Consider the following 18773-nt stretch of genomic DNA (forward strand, 5'->3'; position numbering starts at 1 on the left):
GTATGTACATGTAGATATGGTTAAAGTGACTATGCATATATGATGAACAGAGAGTAGCAGTAGCGTAAAAGAGGGGTTGGCGGGTGGTGGGTGGCAGAACCAGCGATTGAGTTGTGAGACTGCTGTAGAGCTCATCACTCCCCCTTACTGGCAGGGGGCCAGAGACAAATACTCAATGCCGACATCTTTCTAGCTGATTTACACGCTGAAGCTATGTTGCACTTGGTGACCTCTGACTGTTTCATCCTAACATTGTTGGTGCTGACGTGAATAACAATATCCCTATACTCTCTAAACTCGCCAGTTTTAGCCTTAGACAGTATCATCTTCAGATGAACCTTTACGTCGGTGGCCCTGCCCCCTGGTAAACAGTGTATGATCGTTGGATGATTATTTTTAAGTCTATTGCAGGTAATGGAGTCACTGTTGACTAGGGTTTTCAATTTGTCAGAGCTAATGGTGGGAGTCTTCGGTGGCTCAGACCCCGTAACCTGATAAGGCTCGGCCTCTGACTCGTTGCTTAATGGGGAGACCCGGTTGAAAGTTTCTGTCGGATGAATGAGCGATACTGGTTGAGCATGCCGACATAATTTCTTTCCAGAAGCCTTGAGAAAATTGTCCGGATGCGGGGATTGTGCGGGGGATTTATACTACTATCTGTACTTACTGGTGGCACAGACACGGTTTCATCCTTTTCTACACTCAAAATTGCCCTTGCATAACGATTGCATCTGAAGCTGGGCTTGCAGCACAGCTATCCTCACCATAAGGCAATAGTACTCCAGGATATTATGAGTACAGCAACTGCAATTAGATGGCATAGTGTTAATGTTACTACTTAGCTTTTTTGGCTGGTTGAGGTCCTGTAGAACAATGGCCAGATAAAGCGTCGGGTGGAAAAAGTTGAAGGAAAAAAGTAGAGCGAGGGGAAAAAAGACATTGGTAAATGTATTAAAAGCAAAAACCGAAAAGTTTGGCAGATAGCCAAGTAGCAACAAACAGCACATAATTTAGAACCCTAAAAATGTCAGTTGATATAGTTTTCATGCTATAATATCTCAATGCAGAGGTCAACTGTAGGCCAATTGTCACCTTGTCCGATATCAATCCAATTTGTGAAGGCTTGAGCTTTTGACTGATTCAAGAGAACTGTCCACGTCCCAACTGGTAAAACGTCTATTCCTTCCCCTCCCTCCACTTCTTTTAGTCAATATTGAGCACACTCAGCTGAAGGCAGTAAGGGTGCATTGTGTGACCGAAAAGGACAATGCTATCAAACAATGGCCCAAGAATGCATTTCATGTATCTGTACAAGTGGTGGGCCTCGCCAGTCAAATCAGCCTTCCCTATGGAGGCCCAATTTAGGATTATTTTTCCCCATTCATAACCCAAAAATGTTTATTGTTTTACCTTTGCTCAAATGTAACATGTGCTCATGTAAAATGAATGAATGAGGAATAAATGGATGTAGTCAAACCATCAAAGAACTGGCAGTATGGAATGGTTTTACACACACACAAAAATACATGATATTTCAGGAGACCGATAAATATAATGTATGACCAGAGCATTTAATGTCTTTATTTTGCTCACTGCTACTGTAACTCGACACATTGTATCAGCTGCTGCATTGCTGTAACTCGATACTATCATTGAAACAATGTATGAAATATATTTTTGGGCTTTCAATTAAACCAAACGGTAGGGTGGAGGGTGAGGCCCTCTGCTGGATGGAATGCACACATCAGAGCTAAACATTTACGATGAAGAACTTCATGAATAGGGAGGCACTCCTCTTTAATTGATATCACCTCTCTTCATACTGTATGTGTTGTAACTACTGCTTAATGATCAACCCCGACAAAAAAATATCACCGTGTATTGGGCTTTTTTTGGACCCGATATTATTTAATGTGTACAAATGTAGAAGTTATTGTACAGATAAGTGAAAGGGCCAAATTGAGGCAACTCCCGCCCTGTTTTACATTCGTACACATCGTCACTTTTGTTTAGATGTTGTCCACTTTGCTATGGAAACCTTGTTTTTTCTAAAAATGTGCTAGTCCCTGTCAGTTGTCTCGGTTGCTGTTAGGCTACGTGATCTGTCCCTAACTCCATTCTCTATTTGTGTGCTTCCTTGTGCTGCCAAGCCCCTGACGTAATGCTTCGTGTTAATTATTCGCATGTGGAAAGCAATGCCGAGACTCGCCTCTGGTAAAACAAGAGGAGCCTAACTGTAGGGAGAATAGTTAGTCAAGATGGCAAAACACACAGATCCGGAGTGAAGGGGCACCGCTCCCCGTCCCGCGACCAACACAACCGATACAACTGTGCCTAGAAGTGAGTATCCTAACGTTTTAACTATTTTCTTTGCAACTTTTTAACAAGCTTCTGGAGAATTTTCGGAGACTCTTGTTTGAGCTGCTCTCTTACTGGCTGTCCAGTAGGACACCTGCAATATAGAAAATGTGTTACTAAGCACCAACCTTAAAAAAAAAACGTGATACAATAACAATTTTTCTCTCGGAGAATACAAATGTATCCAGCTGGACATGTATGTTGTAGACATTGACGGTTGATATTTACGCGTTTAAATAAGCGTCGGAATGGTTAACGCGCGGTTGTTGATCTCAGGAGTTTATGGAAACTAGTATGAATATATGTAGAAATACAGTGTAGCATAGCTATACATCGGCCATATTTTGGGAATGTTCTAGACTCCGCATTTGAACTCAATTATTTAATGTAGAGCCAAGTATTCATTTTCCTCGCTCCGAATCGCATCACCTCCACATTTTACAAATGATCTAGCCTATCCTCGGTGCTTATGTAGGGCTATGATTGCCCCAATGCTGATGATGCAAAGTGGCCGTTTTTGAGACCCGTTAGTGCTGACACTGGGACTTTATTTTAATGTACGACATTGAATACGAATGCGGTCTTTTCATGCGAGGTTATTTGCGTCGACGTTGGCAGTCCACATATTATACAGTCTACAGGCTATTTTCGAAACCATGTGTGGTGGAATTGAGTCATTTATGCTTCATCATATAGTACAGCACACCGATGCTTTGAACATAACTCATCCATAGACGCTAACTACCTTTAGCGCCTTTTTGCTGATAGGCTTCGATCTACTGTTCTGAACGTTAAAACACATTACTTGCGGTAAAGTTTTTGGGGAAAAAGGGACATAAATGTCATATCGGTGAGAAATAATTCTCAATTCAAATGGTGACATGACTACACACCTTTTTTTTATAGGGTTAGTGTTCCCACACGGCCATATCTCCATGTGACAGCGCTTGTTTTTCGAAGACCGCTACCTAAGCTTGCTCCTGACACCTGTGTGTGACGGTGTCCACATACATGGGTTCAGTTTGCTCCCAGGCTACTCCCAAAATACCTTCGCTTGACAAATTAGAAAACCGTTTGTCCCTCTTGAGCCAGAAACACTTCCTCAAAATAGTTTGAATGAGCTAAGATAAATCAAGACATCTGTCATTACTTTTGAGGTTTTTGCCAATGAGGTCTTGGGGTATTTTCACACAGTCCGTTTTAAAGGAACCGATCTTAGTCCTCTGGGGTAAAAAAAAAGAATTTAAAAAAGCGAAATATTACTGGCCTTTGAATGAGGACTCAACTCTTCTGCCAGTTCACGTAACCCATTTTGTTTTTTTAGGCAAGTCCGTTAAGAACAAATTCTTATTTACATTGACAGCATTGACTGCCATGTTCAGGGGCAGTGCAACATATTTTTACCTTGTCAGCTCTGGGATTCGATCTAGTAACCTTTACTGGCCCAACGCTCTAACCACTAGGCTACCTGCCGCCCCCGTTGTGGTCCGAGTCCTCTTTGCTATGTTTGAAAGGAACCAAGATCGTTTTCCAACATTCTCTCAATGTACTCTAGGACAAGCCATTTCATCAAAATGTGTTTTTTGGACAGCTAGATATGCCTCCTTACATTTTGGAAGCTGACAGATTGCAATTTGTTGAATGATGAGATGTAATAATTGTAATCAGCAGATACAGAAGACATGTAAATATTATTGATAACAGAATAAATAGCAGAATAAATAATGCTGTAATTGAAAACTGTACAGCCAATGTAGGCTACTACCTCTCCTAAAAGATATAATTGATTTTGTATGCTACAGTATTTTGTGATTCTTACCAAATATGTTGTCTTCTCACAACATTCAAACCCCACAATCGAATAAACAGCTTACGAAGCTCTCTTATAGATCAGATATTGCAAACAAATAATTGGAACTAAAAACTAGACACATATTTTGTAATTTCTGTGCGTCTTTGACAATCGCTAATCAATATCCAAAAATGGCACGCGTTTTTCCTGCAAAACTGCACATCAAAATGTTCTCTCTTGTGGCACCAATGTGAGAGGTTATGGCAGGGGCGAAGGTGTGTGTAATTACAAGCGAATCCTGGGGAGCTTTGTGTTCTTATTGCCCTAAAAAAAAGAACTGGTCCATGGAATTCAAGCGAATGGAACTCAGACCACCTCTCGAGATTGTCTCAGTTCTGTTTGCTTCGAGAGCTATTTTGTGGGGTCTGAGTTCCTTTTGGAATGTTAACCTTTCACCAAAAATTAAGCGAACCGCACAGAGTTCATAACAATTGTCTGAATGGGACCAAGTGTGAAAACACCCTTAATTGTGCAATTTTACATCTAGCTAAGATATTTGGTGCAGTATTTTTGAATCTTTTGTTGAATGATGATAAACACTTAATGTTCCCACACCTACTAGAAGAAGTACTGTTGATCAATCACTGATGAAGGGGAGTAGACTTCGGCTAACAAACTTTGACTTGTCTCAAGAAAAACAGCCCGAAACAACTGCTCGAACAGCCCGAAGGAAAAACCTTCCGAACACCGAAACTAACAAAAACATCACAAAAAATGTGTCCTAATATATGCACTAACTGCTTTGACTGGGAAGCATGTGACAGGCTTTAGCGTAACTGGGGAGGAAGTGTAGTTCGTCAACTTGGGGGCACACACAGTGTATGTCTCTGTGCAAAACTGTTACAGATGCTTTTTTTTATTTGAAAGATGATTTTTTTGCTGATATGCCCTTTATCTTTCATATGTTACGCAAACAATGGTTATTTCTAAACATTTAAACACAGTGTCGGAATTGTAGTTCACATTCAGCCAACCATGGGCGACGCGAACTACTGAAAAGCCTACGGAGAAGGGTTTTCGAGAGCTACTTTGAACATAGCAGTCTGTAACCTTAAAACATCAGGGACCAGCACCCTTCTCTTTAGAAATACCATTCGTGATGTTGCTCCAATTACTGACGACAATATTTTTTTGTCCCGGTGGTGAATGCCACAGCCTCGCATCTATACGGTAGAGCGCAACTACTTTTAGATGAAAAGTATGATACATACAGGCTTTGTTGCAGTAAGGAATTGGTGTCACTAATATCGTGGTTTTCAATGGAGAACAGTTTCTTTAAATAATCGTCTATTTCAAGTCTGTGGAGAGCAATGTTTGCTGAAGCAACGGGCACTGTCACATTTCCTCAGTGTTTGGTATTCACGGTCAGTAAAGACTGCTGGATGGGTTTTGGAACGCCGTGTGTGTGTGTGAGCGTGTGTGACCATGTCTCTCAACCATTTATTTCCATAATTTCAGGTCTAAGGGGGATCCCTGTGGAACATGGCAACAAGGGTAACACTGGTGTGACCGTGCAGGAAGAAAGCTGACTCTCCCGTCTGTTAACCCCCGCCCTTTGGCAGATGCACCTAGGAGAGCACCTTGCTCCCCTCAAGCTGAAGCTACACTTGCAATGCTAAAAGCCCGGATGATGATATGCCACTTGAACTGAGCGCACCTACTGCTGTCTACTCAACATCAACAACAGAAACAGGCAAAGGGAAGAGCACAACCAACCCGAGAAAGCTTTGACCAAAGTTGAACCAACACAGCACCAAGACCTCCGTTAACCTAATTCTCTTGTGACACCAGGGGGGGTCACTCTAACTGGTTTCCCCATTCTGCTTAGTGCCTGTCCCCCAGACCATGATGTTTCGCGACCAGGTGGGTGTCCTGGGAAGCTGGTTTAAGGGATGGAATGAGTGTGAGCAGACGGTGGCTCTGCTGTCGCTGCTGAAGCGGGTGTCGCGGACCCAGGCCCGTTTCCTGCAGCTGTGTCTGGAGCACAGCCTGGCCGAATGCACCGAGCTCCACGTGTTGGAGGGGGAGGCCAATAACCCAGGTAGGCACACCGACACACATTTTCTCCATCTTGACTGTCCATTGAAGTTGATGATTACCAATGGCTCTGCTCTGTTGACGTTTGGGAAGGGTTGGTGCTTCTGGTACCAATGCCACTTCACAAACACACACACACAAATTTGAAGGTATGTCATTCCCTATAACAGCCTTACGCACTTCTACAGACAGCGAAGGGTTAACCGTTCCCATTGCCCAGTCAGTGTATTGTGGCATGGCAACGATGAGGTCATTGCACTAGCTGGCCTCGCACCATCTTTGAATTGGACACCAGATCATACACGACTCCAGTGCTCTGCTGTGGGGATAAATCAGTTGGGGGGGCTGGTTTGTTGCATCAGGCTGGTACGTGGCTATGGAAACACCCTGGCAACCAAACTGACTCATGAAAAATAGAGTGAGCTCTGGCTGGTGTGCTGTGATGATGAGAAAAAACACTGTCTGTCTGTGTGTGTGTGTGTGTGTGTGTGTACTGATCTGATGTCTACAGCTGTATAGCTGGTACCACCACTGTCTGTCTGCACTGCCTTAATACACATCGATGAGAAACCGTCTGTTAAGATGGATATGTTATCATTTCCCCCTACACACACACACACACACACACAGCAACATGGGATTCCCATCAGAGTTCATAGTGGGCAGTGGCTGCCTCTCTTAGCCTCACCAACACCTTGTGTTGCCATAGACTTCCAGTCATTGTGCTAACGCGAGTAAGCAATTAGTAGCTTTCTTCAAACTGCACATAGAGACATAAAAATGGTATTCACTAGATACATCTGATACTGGGGAAATAGGTGAAGAGCTTCTTTGGCAAAATCCCCAAATATCTCCTTAAGGGGGTCACACCCAAGCCCTAGTCGGGTGTTTACTGTCAGAGATCAGAGGAGGCAGAGAAGACTCAGCGAGGATGGGTTCAAATCATCAACTCGTGGGTTTATAGGAATAGTTTAGCTCCATTTGGGATCATACTGCTTTAACGAGCTTGTTTTAATAGTAGGTTGGGCCCATATCTGTTTGGCCAACTCTTATGGTCATTGTCATGCTGAACAGATCTGGGACCAGGCTAGTACTTGTACAGTTGTGGTGAACTGGACATGAATGTGACTGTATGGATCTTGATGCTACGAAGTGTAGCAAATCGGCTGCTCAATGGGTACATCCCAGTACCTCTGAATATCTGCCTTCCTTGTTTCTCTTACGTCATGAAAATGGATGTGTAAATGGACTGGGTATATTTTCTCATTGCTGTTTTCACCCACTGTATTAAAACCATTCAGATTAGCAGTCCTGTAGGAGAATGTATATAATTGCAAATAAAAATGCAACCTAAGACAATAGGAACACCGTTTTATAGCTACTTAGCCATTTGTCTGGGTCTTGCCACGCCTGTCAGTCTCACCTGTGTCAGCCTGCGGTCGACCCTGCTTCTGTTGGCTCAACAAGCTGACAGTGACAGTCGGCAATGCCCCCAGCAATGGACCATTCTTTCAGTGCTGCTGCAATGTTGTCTATGGATCAATTTTGTGGCTATACTTAGTCAGTAGTCATTACATTCCAGAAAGACTGTCTTTGCTCTCTGTCTACACTGATATCAAGTTTATGCCAGTTGTTTGAATCGTATCTATTGTCATGTTTATTGTCATCTCTTCAGACACAGAAGTCTGGATGGCAAGGAACAATTTTTAAAATCTCAACCTAATAAGCTTATTGGCTCAGACAGATTTTAGATGTGTAAGTTCAACACTTGTTGTGGTTGTTGTCAATTTTTTATTGTCGTGAGAAAGTTGGAAAAATATCCATCTTTGTGGTAGAAATGGAAGCCTGTGTCCCTCACAGGGTTAATTTGCAGCTGGAAGCTCCAAGTTGAGTGGAAAGGCGCAACTATTTGGAAAGTACTGTACTAATGAAAGGAATCCACAGTGACCTACTTATTTCACTGCGTGAAGAGGCTGCCTTGTTCCCCTGAACAGAGTGATGCAACTTATTTTCTGCTTATCACAGCATCAAGTCAAGAATATATGTATGTGTGTGTGAGAAAGAGACTGGGGAGAGGGGGATTTATTTTAGTCACTCGATGATATCACATTTTCAGATTTGGCAGAGATATTTGGGATTTTGACTAGGTTGAAGTAATTTGATTTGCTATTTTGAGCACCAAAAATAGAGAAATATATCTATAAGCACATACACTACTGTTTAAAAGTTGGGGGTCTCTTAGAAATGTCCTTGTTTTTGAAGGAAAAACACTTTTGTCCATTAAATAACATCAAATACTGTGTAGACATTGTTCATGTTTTAAATGACTATTGTAGCTGAAAACGGCAGATGTTTTAATGGAATATCTACATACAGAGGCCCATTATCAGCAACCATCACTCCTGTTCCAATGGCATGTTGTGTTAGCTAATCCAAGTTCATAATTTTAAAAGGCAAATTCATCATTAGAAAACCCTTTTGCAATTATGTCAGCACAGCTGAAAACTGTTGTCCTGATTTAAAGATGCAATAAAGCTGGCCTTCAGACTAGTTGAGTATCTGGAGCATCAGCATTTGTGGGTTTGATTACAGGCTCAAAATGGCTAGAAACAAAGCCCTTTCTTCTGAAACTTGTCAGTATAATCTTGTTCTGTGAAATGAAGGCTATTCCATGCGAGAAATTGCCAATAAACTGAATATCTCATACAATGCTGTGTACTACTCCCTTCACAGAACAGTGCAAACTGGCTCTAATCACAATGGAAAGAGTGGGAGGCCCCGGTGCACAACTGAGCAGGAGGACAATTACATTAGTGTCTCGTTTGAGAAACAGACGCCTCACAAGTCCTCAACTGGCAGCTCATTAAATAATAACTTCAAAACACCAGTCTCAACGTCAACAGTGAAGAGGCGACTCCGGGATGCTGGCCTTCTAAACAGAGTTCCCCTGTCCAGTGACTGTTCTTTTGTCCATATTAATCTATTATTTTTATTGGCCAGTCTGAGATATGGATTTTCTTTGCAACTCTATCTTAGACTGGCCAATAAAAATAAAAGATTAAGATGGGTAAAAGAACACAGACACTGGACAGAGGACCTCTGTCTAGAAGGCCAGCATCCCGGAGTCGCCTCTTCACTGTTGACGTTGAGACTGGTGTTTTGAAGTTACTATTTAATGAGCTGCCAGTTGAGGACTTGTCTGTTTCTCAAACTAGACACTGTAATGTAACTGTAACTGTAACACTGTAACTAGACACTGTAATGTACCTTTCCTCTTGCTCAGTTGTGCACCGGGGCCTCCCACTCCTCTTTCTATTCTGGTTAGAGACGGTTTGCGATATTCTGTGAAGGGAGTAGAACACAGCGTTGTACGGGATCTTCAATTTCTCTCATGGAATAGCCTTAATTTCTCAGAACAAGAATAGACTTACAAGTTTCAGAAGAAAGGTCTTTGTTTCTAGCCATTTTGAGCCTGTAATCGAACCCACAAATGCTGATGCACCAGATACTCAACTGGTCTAAAGAAGGACAGTTTTATTGCTTCTTTAATCAGGACAACAGTTTTCAGCTGTGCTAACATAATTACAAAAAAGTTTTCTTTTGATCAATTAGCCTTTTAAAATTATAAACTTGGATTAACTAACACAATGTGCCATTGGAACACAGGAGTGATGGTTGCTGATAATGGGCCTCTGTAGATCTATGAAGATATTCCACAAAAAGTCTGCCGTTTTCAGCTACAATAGTCATTTACAACATTAATAATGTCTACACTGTATTTCTAATAAATTTTGTTATTTCAAATGTCACTTTTTTTTAAAGAAAATTACATTTCTAAGAGACTCCAAACTTGTTTTAAACATTAGTGTATGTATGTGCGTATATATGTATCTCATTGGGTTTCTACATAAGCGCATTATCAGACCTAATGCTGTGCTGATCGAATCTGAAAGTTGAAGGTCAGTGCAAGTCATTTAACCTAAATCTAGTATTCCTTTCTGCTTCGTGGAGCAGTCTGGCTTTTCAAACATGGCTGGGGTATGTAACATCTCCTCCCCGATATAAAATAAATCTTTAGGCCAAACCTGGGAGGGGCAATCGAATCAAGTTTGAAGTGGCTGAGCATTGTCCTGTCTAACAGGGGTGTTTAGGCTGCCCGAGTGGGGCAGCGGTCTAAGGCACTGCAGTGCTTGAGGTTTCACTACAGATCCGGGTTTGATCCCAGGCTGTGTTGCAGCCGGCCGTGACCGGGAGACCAATGAGGTGAAGTACAATTGGCCCAGCGTTGTCCGGGTTATGGGAGGGTTTGGCCGGCCTGGAAGTCCTTGTCCCATTGCGCTCTAGGGACTTCTGTGACGGGCTGGGCACATGCATGCTGACACGGTCACCAGTTGTACGGTGTTTCCTCCGACACATTGGTGCGCCTAGCTTCCGGGTTAAGATGGCATTGTGTCAAGAAGCAGTGCGGCTTGGCAGGTCGTGCTTCTGAAGACGAATGTCTCTCAACTAGAGGTCGACCGATTTATGATTTTTCAATGCCGATACCAATTTATTGGAGGACCCCAAAAAAAACGATACCGATTAATCGGCCATTTTTTTTGTCACTTTTTATATATATATTTGTAATCTTGACAATTACAATAACACTGAATGAACAATTAACACTATTTTAACTTAATACATAAATAAAATCTATTTAGTCTCAAATAAATCATGAAGATTGCTCAATTTGGTTTAAATAATGCAAACTGCACAGTGTTGGAGAAGTAAAAGTGCAATATGTGCCATGTAAAAAAGCTAACGTTTAAGTTCCTTGCTCAGAACATATGATAGCTGGTGGTTCAATATTCTCATTTAAGAAGTTTTAGGTTGTAGTTATTATAGGAATTATGACGCGTCGACTATTTCTCTCTTTGATTCGATGATAAATTAACAGGCACCACATTGATAATATGCAGCGCAGGACAAGCTAGTTAACCTGGTAATATCATCAACCATGTGTAGTTAACTAGTGATTTATTTGAAGATATTTTTTAAAAAGTTTAATGCTAGCCAACAACTTACATTGGCTCCATGCTGCACTCGTGTAACAGGTGGTCAGCCTTCCACGCAGTTTCCTCGTGGAATGCAATGTAATCGGCGTCCAAAAATGCAGGTTACCGATTATGACAACTTGTAATCGGCCATGCGGATTAATCGGTCGACCTCTGCTCTCGACCGTTGCCTCTCCCGAGTCCGTACAGGTGTTGCAGCGACGGGACAAGACCGTATCTACCAACTGGATATCTTAATTGGGGAGAAAAAGAGGGGTGTTTACTAGAGGTCTTCACACGGATCCACCTGCTACAGTCATAGAGCCTCCGTGTGTTGGCTCTAAGATCTATCTAATCAATGGAAGATGGAATTTAAAGTTATAGAAATATTAAAGTTATAGAATTATATGTTTAAAGGAGAAGGATATACAACGACCAAGAGTCAACAGGTAGGCTGCTACTTAATATTCTGAATGGAGTTACTTTATTTGTATCTGTGGGATGAGAAAGTGCATGCACTACATCCTCAATTAGCCGAGCTAGCATAACTAGCTTCTCCCGGTTTGATGCAGTCAAGACGGGTACTATGTAGTCATATGATAAATGATCTAGCTATGGCAGCTATTAGTCTACTGTAGCGCGAGTCTGATTGGTTGGTTGCTGTCTCTCCCTGCCTGCTTCCTGTGTCACTCAAATGTGGTGTAATTGCAGATGACAATTTGGGGCAATTTCTTGATATGGATGTTCCCTGATATCAGAAAATGGCCATTGATAGCTGCCATTGGTCAGATCCGAAGTTATGAGGCTGAAGATTTCTCGACACAGATTAATTTACATACAGTGGGGCAAAAAAGTATTTAGTCAGCCACCAATTGTGCAAGTTCTCCCACTTAAAAAGATGAGAGAGGCCTGTAATTTGCATCATAGGTACACTTCAACTATGACAGACAAAATGAGATTTTTTTTCTCCAGAAAATCACATTGTAGGATTTTTAATGAATTTATTTGCAAATTATGGTGGAAAATAAGTATTTGGTCACCTACAAACAAGCAAGATTTCTGGCTCTCACAGACCTGTAACAACTTCTTTAAGAGGCTCCTCTGTCCTCCACTCTTTATCTGTATTAATGGCATCTGTTTGAACTTGTTATCAGTATAAAAGACACCTGTCCACAACCTCAAACAGTCACACTCCAAACTCCACTATGGCCAAGACCAAAGAGCTGTCAAAGGACACCAGAAACAAAATTGTAGACCTGCACCAGGCTGGGAAGACTGAATCTGCAAAAAGGTAAGCAGCTTTGTTTGAAGAAATCAACTGTGAGAGGTAATTATTAGGAAATGGAAGACATACAAGACCACTGATAATCTCCCTCGATCTGGGGCTCCACGCAAGATCTCACCCCATGGGGTCAAAATGATCACAAGAACGGTGAGCAAAAATCCCAGAACCACACGGGGGGGACCTAGTGAATGACCTGCAGAGAGCTGGAACCAAAGTAACAAAGCCTACCATCAGTAACACACTACGCCGCCAGGGACTCAAATCCTGCAGTGCCAGACGTGTCCCCCTGCTTAAGCCAGTACTTGTCCAGGCCCGTCTGAAGTTTGCTAGAGAGCATTTGGATGATCCAGAAAAAGATTGGGAGAATGTCATATGGTCAGATGAAACCAAAATATAACTTTTTGGTAAAAACTCAACTCGTCGTGTTTGGAGGACAAAGAATGCTGAGTTGCATCCAAAGAACACCATACCTACTGTGAAGCATGGGGGTGGAAACATCATGCTTTGGGGCTGTTTTTCTGCAAAGGGACCAGGACGACTGATCCGTGTAAAGGAAAGAATGAATGGGGCCATGTATCGTGAGATTTTGAGTGAAAACCTCCTTCCATCAGCAAGGGCATTGAAGATGAAACGTGGCTGGGTCTTTGAGCATGACAATGATCCCAAACACACCGCCCGGGCAACGGAGGAGTGGCTTCGTAAGAAGCATTTCAAGGTCCTGGAGTGGCCTAGCCAGTCTGCAGATCTCAACCCCATAGAAAATCTTTGGAGGGAGTTGAAAGTCTGTGTTGCCCAGCAACAGCCCCAAAACATCACTGCTCTAGAGGAAATCTGCAAGGAGGAATGGGCCAAAATACCAGCAACAGTGTGTGAAAACCTTGTGAAGACTTACAGAAAACGTTTAACCTCTGTCATTGCCAACAAAGGGTATATAACAAAGTATTGAGAAACTTTTGTTATTCACCAAATACTTGTTTTCCACCATAATTTGCAAATAAATTCATTAAAAATCCTACAATGTGATTTTCTAGATTTTTTTTCTTCTCATTTTGTCTGTCATAGTTGAAGTGTACCTAGACAATTACAGGCCTCATCTTTTTAAGTGGGAGACTGGTGGCTGACTAAATACTTTTTTGCCCCACTAGCAGGTTAGGATAACTAGCGTGGCAGGTAATGTGAATTGGCGAGGCAGGTAATGTGAATTGGCGAGGCAGGTAATGTGAATTGGCGAGGCAGGCAATGTGAATTGGCGAGGCAGGCAATGTGAATTGGCGAGGCAGGTAATGTGAATTGGCGAGGCAGGTAATGTGAATTGGCGAGGCAGGTTAGGAGACTGAGGTTAAGGTTGGGAAAAGTGTTAGGGTTAGCTACAATGCTACTGTTGTTAACTGTTGTCCCTGACACACAAGAAACTGCTACAGACCAATGAGTATAACTTGATATCAAGAAACACCTATATCAGAAAACGGCCCAAATTGTGGTCTGCAATTCCACCCTTCTTGTGTCACTCGCTCACAGTACGGCCCCTCTCCCGCCTGCTAGAGCGGCACCTCTCTCTCCCTCCTCTCGTGCTTTATCAGCTCTGGTTAATAAAGTAGCTTAAAAAATGACTTCTCTGCTGCTTCCCTCGCTAGAATCGACTCAGACCGGGTCTGGATCCAACCAGGTCTATACTGAACTAGTCTAGTTGTCGTTGGGTCTGTTCGGAAGTGGTCTCCTATATTTAACAAAAAGATTTATGCATATTGGGTCCGGGTGGGAAAGCCCCAGGTCCATTTCAGAATAGGTCCAACTTTTTGGACCTGTAAAGACCTCTAGTGTTTACCCCTCTCTTCCCCCTCCCACCTCTGTCCCAGAGGCGGACTGCAGAGCAGGACAGGGTAGGGGGGTGGGGTTGGGCGAGGACAGGGGGGCTACTGTTATCAATGACTGACTTCATTGGAGCGTTTTTCACTGTGGACTGACTGGTAAAGGGGAGGCAGGAAGGACGGGTGGCTAACGTACAGGCAGCTATTCTGTGGCACTCACCGCTCAGGCATGTGTGTGTTTTTCTATTCCTTTCTATTTCTACTAACCCTCTTCCCTCTCTCATACTCAGAATCTCTCCCTTTTTTGCCATCTCCATATGTCTTAAGCACAGCAAACCTAGTTTTCTCTTGGAAAAAGAGAGATGATGCAACACCTACACGTCCTATTATCCTCCACTGTCATGTTCAGCCTATTCATATTTAGGCTACTATCTATATCTATATGTCCAGGAATATCCACTTCAAACTGAACAGGTGCTTTGTTGGTCAGGACTAAGAAGCAATGGCACTCTTGTCCAGTTCTATCTAAGAGCATCTTCTTTTATGGACAGAATGGAGGGCTGTCACATTTGAGATTACGTCTGCAGTGCCATCGCACACATTCTCCAATGTAGTACCGTAGGGGACATCTAGCTGGATTGGTCAAGTGTTGGTAGCGCCGCTTCCTCATTCAGAAGTGGTGGAGGCAAGGATAATTCAGTGTGGTAAAGACATGATGACATCGTCACCTCAGGGAGCTGTAACATTAGGAGGACCTGGCTGTCAGAGCAGCCTTTGTGAGGACCACACTGTCCCTATAGAAGGACTCTTCAGGAAGTGGTCATCTCTGATCTTTTTTTTTTTTTTTTGCCTGGTTCTGTATGTGCTGTTTTGCCAACTCCTGTGGTCATTGTGATCCCAACTAAGGGATGGCGCAAACAGACCTGGCACCAGGCTTATCGCTTACCACCTTTCCCAATTGTTTGGTTCACTGCATGTTGTAGCCTATAATCATCTGCTGTTGGTCACCTCATTTCAGACGTCATACTCCCCCTCCCTTCACTTGGCCTACTACCGCTGATGGAAAAAGCATTGACGGAAAACAGCATTCCTTGCTGACGTTGTAAATGGGTTCCGGTGATGGGGATATTGTCTAGGAATGTGGACATGGAACATAGTTGGGAAGTAAGAGCATGAACGCAGGGGATATAATAGGGCTTTCCAAATGGAATAAAAAAAAGTCATGGTGTAGGAAATTATGATGAAGGAAAAATAATAGGGAGTTATGTTAGGACAGCTTCAATATCTTGTTGTATTTGTGGGGTGCCATTTTCTTCTACCAGGTCCAAGTGTATTGAAAAGTCAGTGCACTAGTGACCAGCATCAAATCATTACTATTGCAAAACCATGAAGTTCTGGTTACCACATTGGACTTTTATAAAAGTAATTTTTATATAATACAGTGCCTTCAGAAATTATTCATACCCTGTGACTTATTCCACATTTTGTTGTTACAGCCTGAATTTAAAATGAAATAAATAAAGAAAAACGTTTTCCTATCTACACACAACACCCCATGATGACAAAGTGAAACATGTTATTATAAATGTTAGCAAATGTATTGAAAATTAAATATATGAAGATCTCATTTACATAAGTAACCACACACCCCTGATTCAATACATGTTAGAATCAGCTTTGGCAGCGATTACAGCTGAATATTTCTGGGAAAGTGTAAGAGCTTTGCACATCTGGATTGTATAATATTTGCACATTTATAAAAACAAATATATATTCTTCAAGCTGGTTGGTTGTTGATCATTGCTAGAAAGCCATTTTCAAGTCTTGCCATAGATTTTCAAGACGATTTAAGTCAAAACTGTAACTAAGCCACTCAAGAATATTCAATGTCATCTTGGTAAGCAATTCCAGTGTATATTTGGCCTTGTGTTTTAGGTTATTGTCTTGCTGAAAGGTGAATTTGTCTACCAGTGTCTATTGGAAATCAGAGTGAACCAGGTTATCCTCTAGGATTTAAAAAAAATATATCCTTAGTCCTTGCCCGATGACAAGCATACCCATAACATGATGCAGCATGAACATATGAAGTGGTACTCAGTGATGTGTTGTGTTGGATTTGCCCCAAACATAACACTTTATTCAGGACAAACTTAATTTCTTTGTCACGTTTTTAGCACTTTTACTTTAGTGTCTTATTGCAGACGAGATTCATGATTTGGAATATTTGTATTCTGTACAGGCTGTTGTTTTAGGTTTGTATTGTGGAGTAACTTTACTTAACTTTACTTACGTAACATTACTTTGTAAATGTTTTAAAATCCCTGAGCAGTTGCCTTCCTCTCCGGCAAATGAGTATCTTTGTAGTGACCGAGGGCTATTCAACGTCTACCAATAGGTTCCTTTCTTTGCGAGGCATTGGAAAACCTCCCTGGTCTTTGGTTTAGTCTGTGTTTAGAAACTCACTGTTTGACTGAGGGACCTTACAGTTATCTGCATGTGTGGGTTACAGAGATGAGGTAGTAATTCAAAAATCATGTTAAGCACTGTTATTGAGTCCATGCAACTTATTATGTGACTTGTTAAGCACATTTTTACTCCTGAACATATTTAGGCTTGCCACAAGGAAGCGGTTGAATTTTTGTATTTAATTTTTTATTTCACCTTTATTTAGGTAGGCCAGTTGAGAACAAGTTCTCATTTAAAACTGTGACCTGGCCAAGATGAAGCAAAGCAGTGTGACACAAACAACAACACGAGTTAAACATGGAATAAACAAACGTACAGTCAATAACACAATAGAAAAAGCAATATACAGTGTGTGCAAATGTTGTAAGATTAGGGAGGTAAGTAAATAAATAGGCCATAGTGGCAAAATAATTACAATTTAGCATTAACACTGGAGTGATAGATGATAATGTGCAAGTAGAGATACTGGGGTGCAAAATAGCAAAAATAAATAACAATATGGGGATGAGGCAGTTGGGTGGGCTATTTACAGATGGGCTGTGTACAGGTGCAATGATCGGTAAGCTGCTCTGACAGCTGATGCTAAAAGTTAGTGAGTGAGCTATAAGACACCAACTTCACTGATTTTTGCAATTCGTTCCAGTCATTGGCAGCAGAGAACTGGAAGGAAAGCAGGAGTTGGCTTTGGGGATGAACAGTGAAATATACCTACTGGAGCGGGTGCTACTGGTGGGTGTTGCTATGGTGACCAGTGAGCTGAGATAAGGTGAGGCTTTACCTAGCAAAGACTTAGATGACCTGGAGCCAGTGGGTTTGGCAACGAATATGTAGCGAGGGCCAGCCAATGAGAGCATACAGGTTGCAGTGGTGGGTAGTATATGGGGCTTTGGTGACAAAACGGATGGCACTATGATAGACTGCATCCAATTTGCTTAGTGGAGTGTTGGAGGCTATTTTGTAAATGACATCGCCAAAGTCAACGATCGGTAGGATAGTCAGTTTTACGAGGGTATGTTTAGCAGCATGAGTGAAGGATGCTTTGTTGTGAAATAGGAATCTGATTCTAGATTTAATTTCGGATCGGAGATGCTTAATGTGAGTCTGGAAGAAGATTTTAGTCTAACCAGACACCTAGAATATGTGGACAACTACAAATACGTATGTCGGAACCGTTCAGAGTATTGATGCTAGTCGGGCGGGCTGGAGCGGGCTGCGATCGGTTGAAGAGCATGCGTTTCGTTTTACTAGCATTTTAAAAGCAGTTGGAAGCTAGGCAATGCAGTCATTTGAGAAACCAAGGCTGTTGAGTCTGCCGATAAAAATGTGGTGATTGACAGAGTCAAAAGCCTTTGCCAGGTCGATGAATACGGCTGCACAGTACTGTCTTTTATCGATGGCAGTTATATCGTTTAGGACCTTGAGCGTGGCTGAGGTGCACCCATGACCAGCTCAGAAACCAGATTGCATATCGGAGAAGGTACGGTGGGATTCTAAATGATCGGTGAGCTGTTTTGTTAACTTGACTTTCGAAGACTTCAGAGAGGCAGGGTAGGATAGATATAGATCTGTAACAGTTTGGGTCTAGAGTGTCTCCCCCTTTGAAGAGGGGGATGACCGCGGCAGCTTTCCAATCTTTGGGGATCTCAGATGATACGAAAGAGAGGTTGAACAGGCTAGTAATAGGGGTTGCAACAATTGCGGCAGATCATTTTAGAAAGAGAGGGTCCAGATTGTCTAGCCCAGCTGATTTGTAGGGGTCCAGATTTTGCAGCTCTGTCAGAACATCTGGATTCCGGTGAAGGAGAAGTGGGGGAAGCTTTGGCAAGTTGCTGTGTGGGGTGCAGAGCTGTTGACCGGGGTAGCCAGGTGCAAAGCTTGGCCAGCCGTAGAAAAATGCTTATTCTTGATTATCGTAGATTTATCGGTGGTGAGAG

General features: G+C 42.3%; 1 protein-coding gene across 3 annotated transcripts in view; it reads left to right on the forward strand.

The window, feature by feature from the left end:
* The first annotated feature begins 2188 nt into the window (after positions 1-2188).
* Positions 2189-18773, forward strand: part of LOC139383748 (protein Smaug homolog 1-like) — a 91723-nt gene continuing 75138 nt past the window's right edge. For all 3 annotated transcript variants that reach the window (XM_071128306.1, XM_071128307.1, XM_071128308.1), the window contains exons 1-2: positions 2189-2340; positions 5669-6251. In XM_071128306.1, the coding sequence (XP_070984407.1) occupies positions 6056-6251 (196 nt within the window). In that variant the 5' untranslated portion in view covers positions 2189-2340; positions 5669-6055. The remainder of the gene's footprint in view (positions 2341-5668; positions 6252-18773) is intronic.

The sequence above is a fragment of the Oncorhynchus clarkii genome, chromosome 25 (genome assembly GCF_045791955.1).
Source record: "Oncorhynchus clarkii lewisi isolate Uvic-CL-2024 chromosome 25, UVic_Ocla_1.0, whole genome shotgun sequence".
Classification (NCBI taxonomy): domain Eukaryota; kingdom Metazoa; phylum Chordata; class Actinopteri; order Salmoniformes; family Salmonidae; genus Oncorhynchus; species Oncorhynchus clarkii.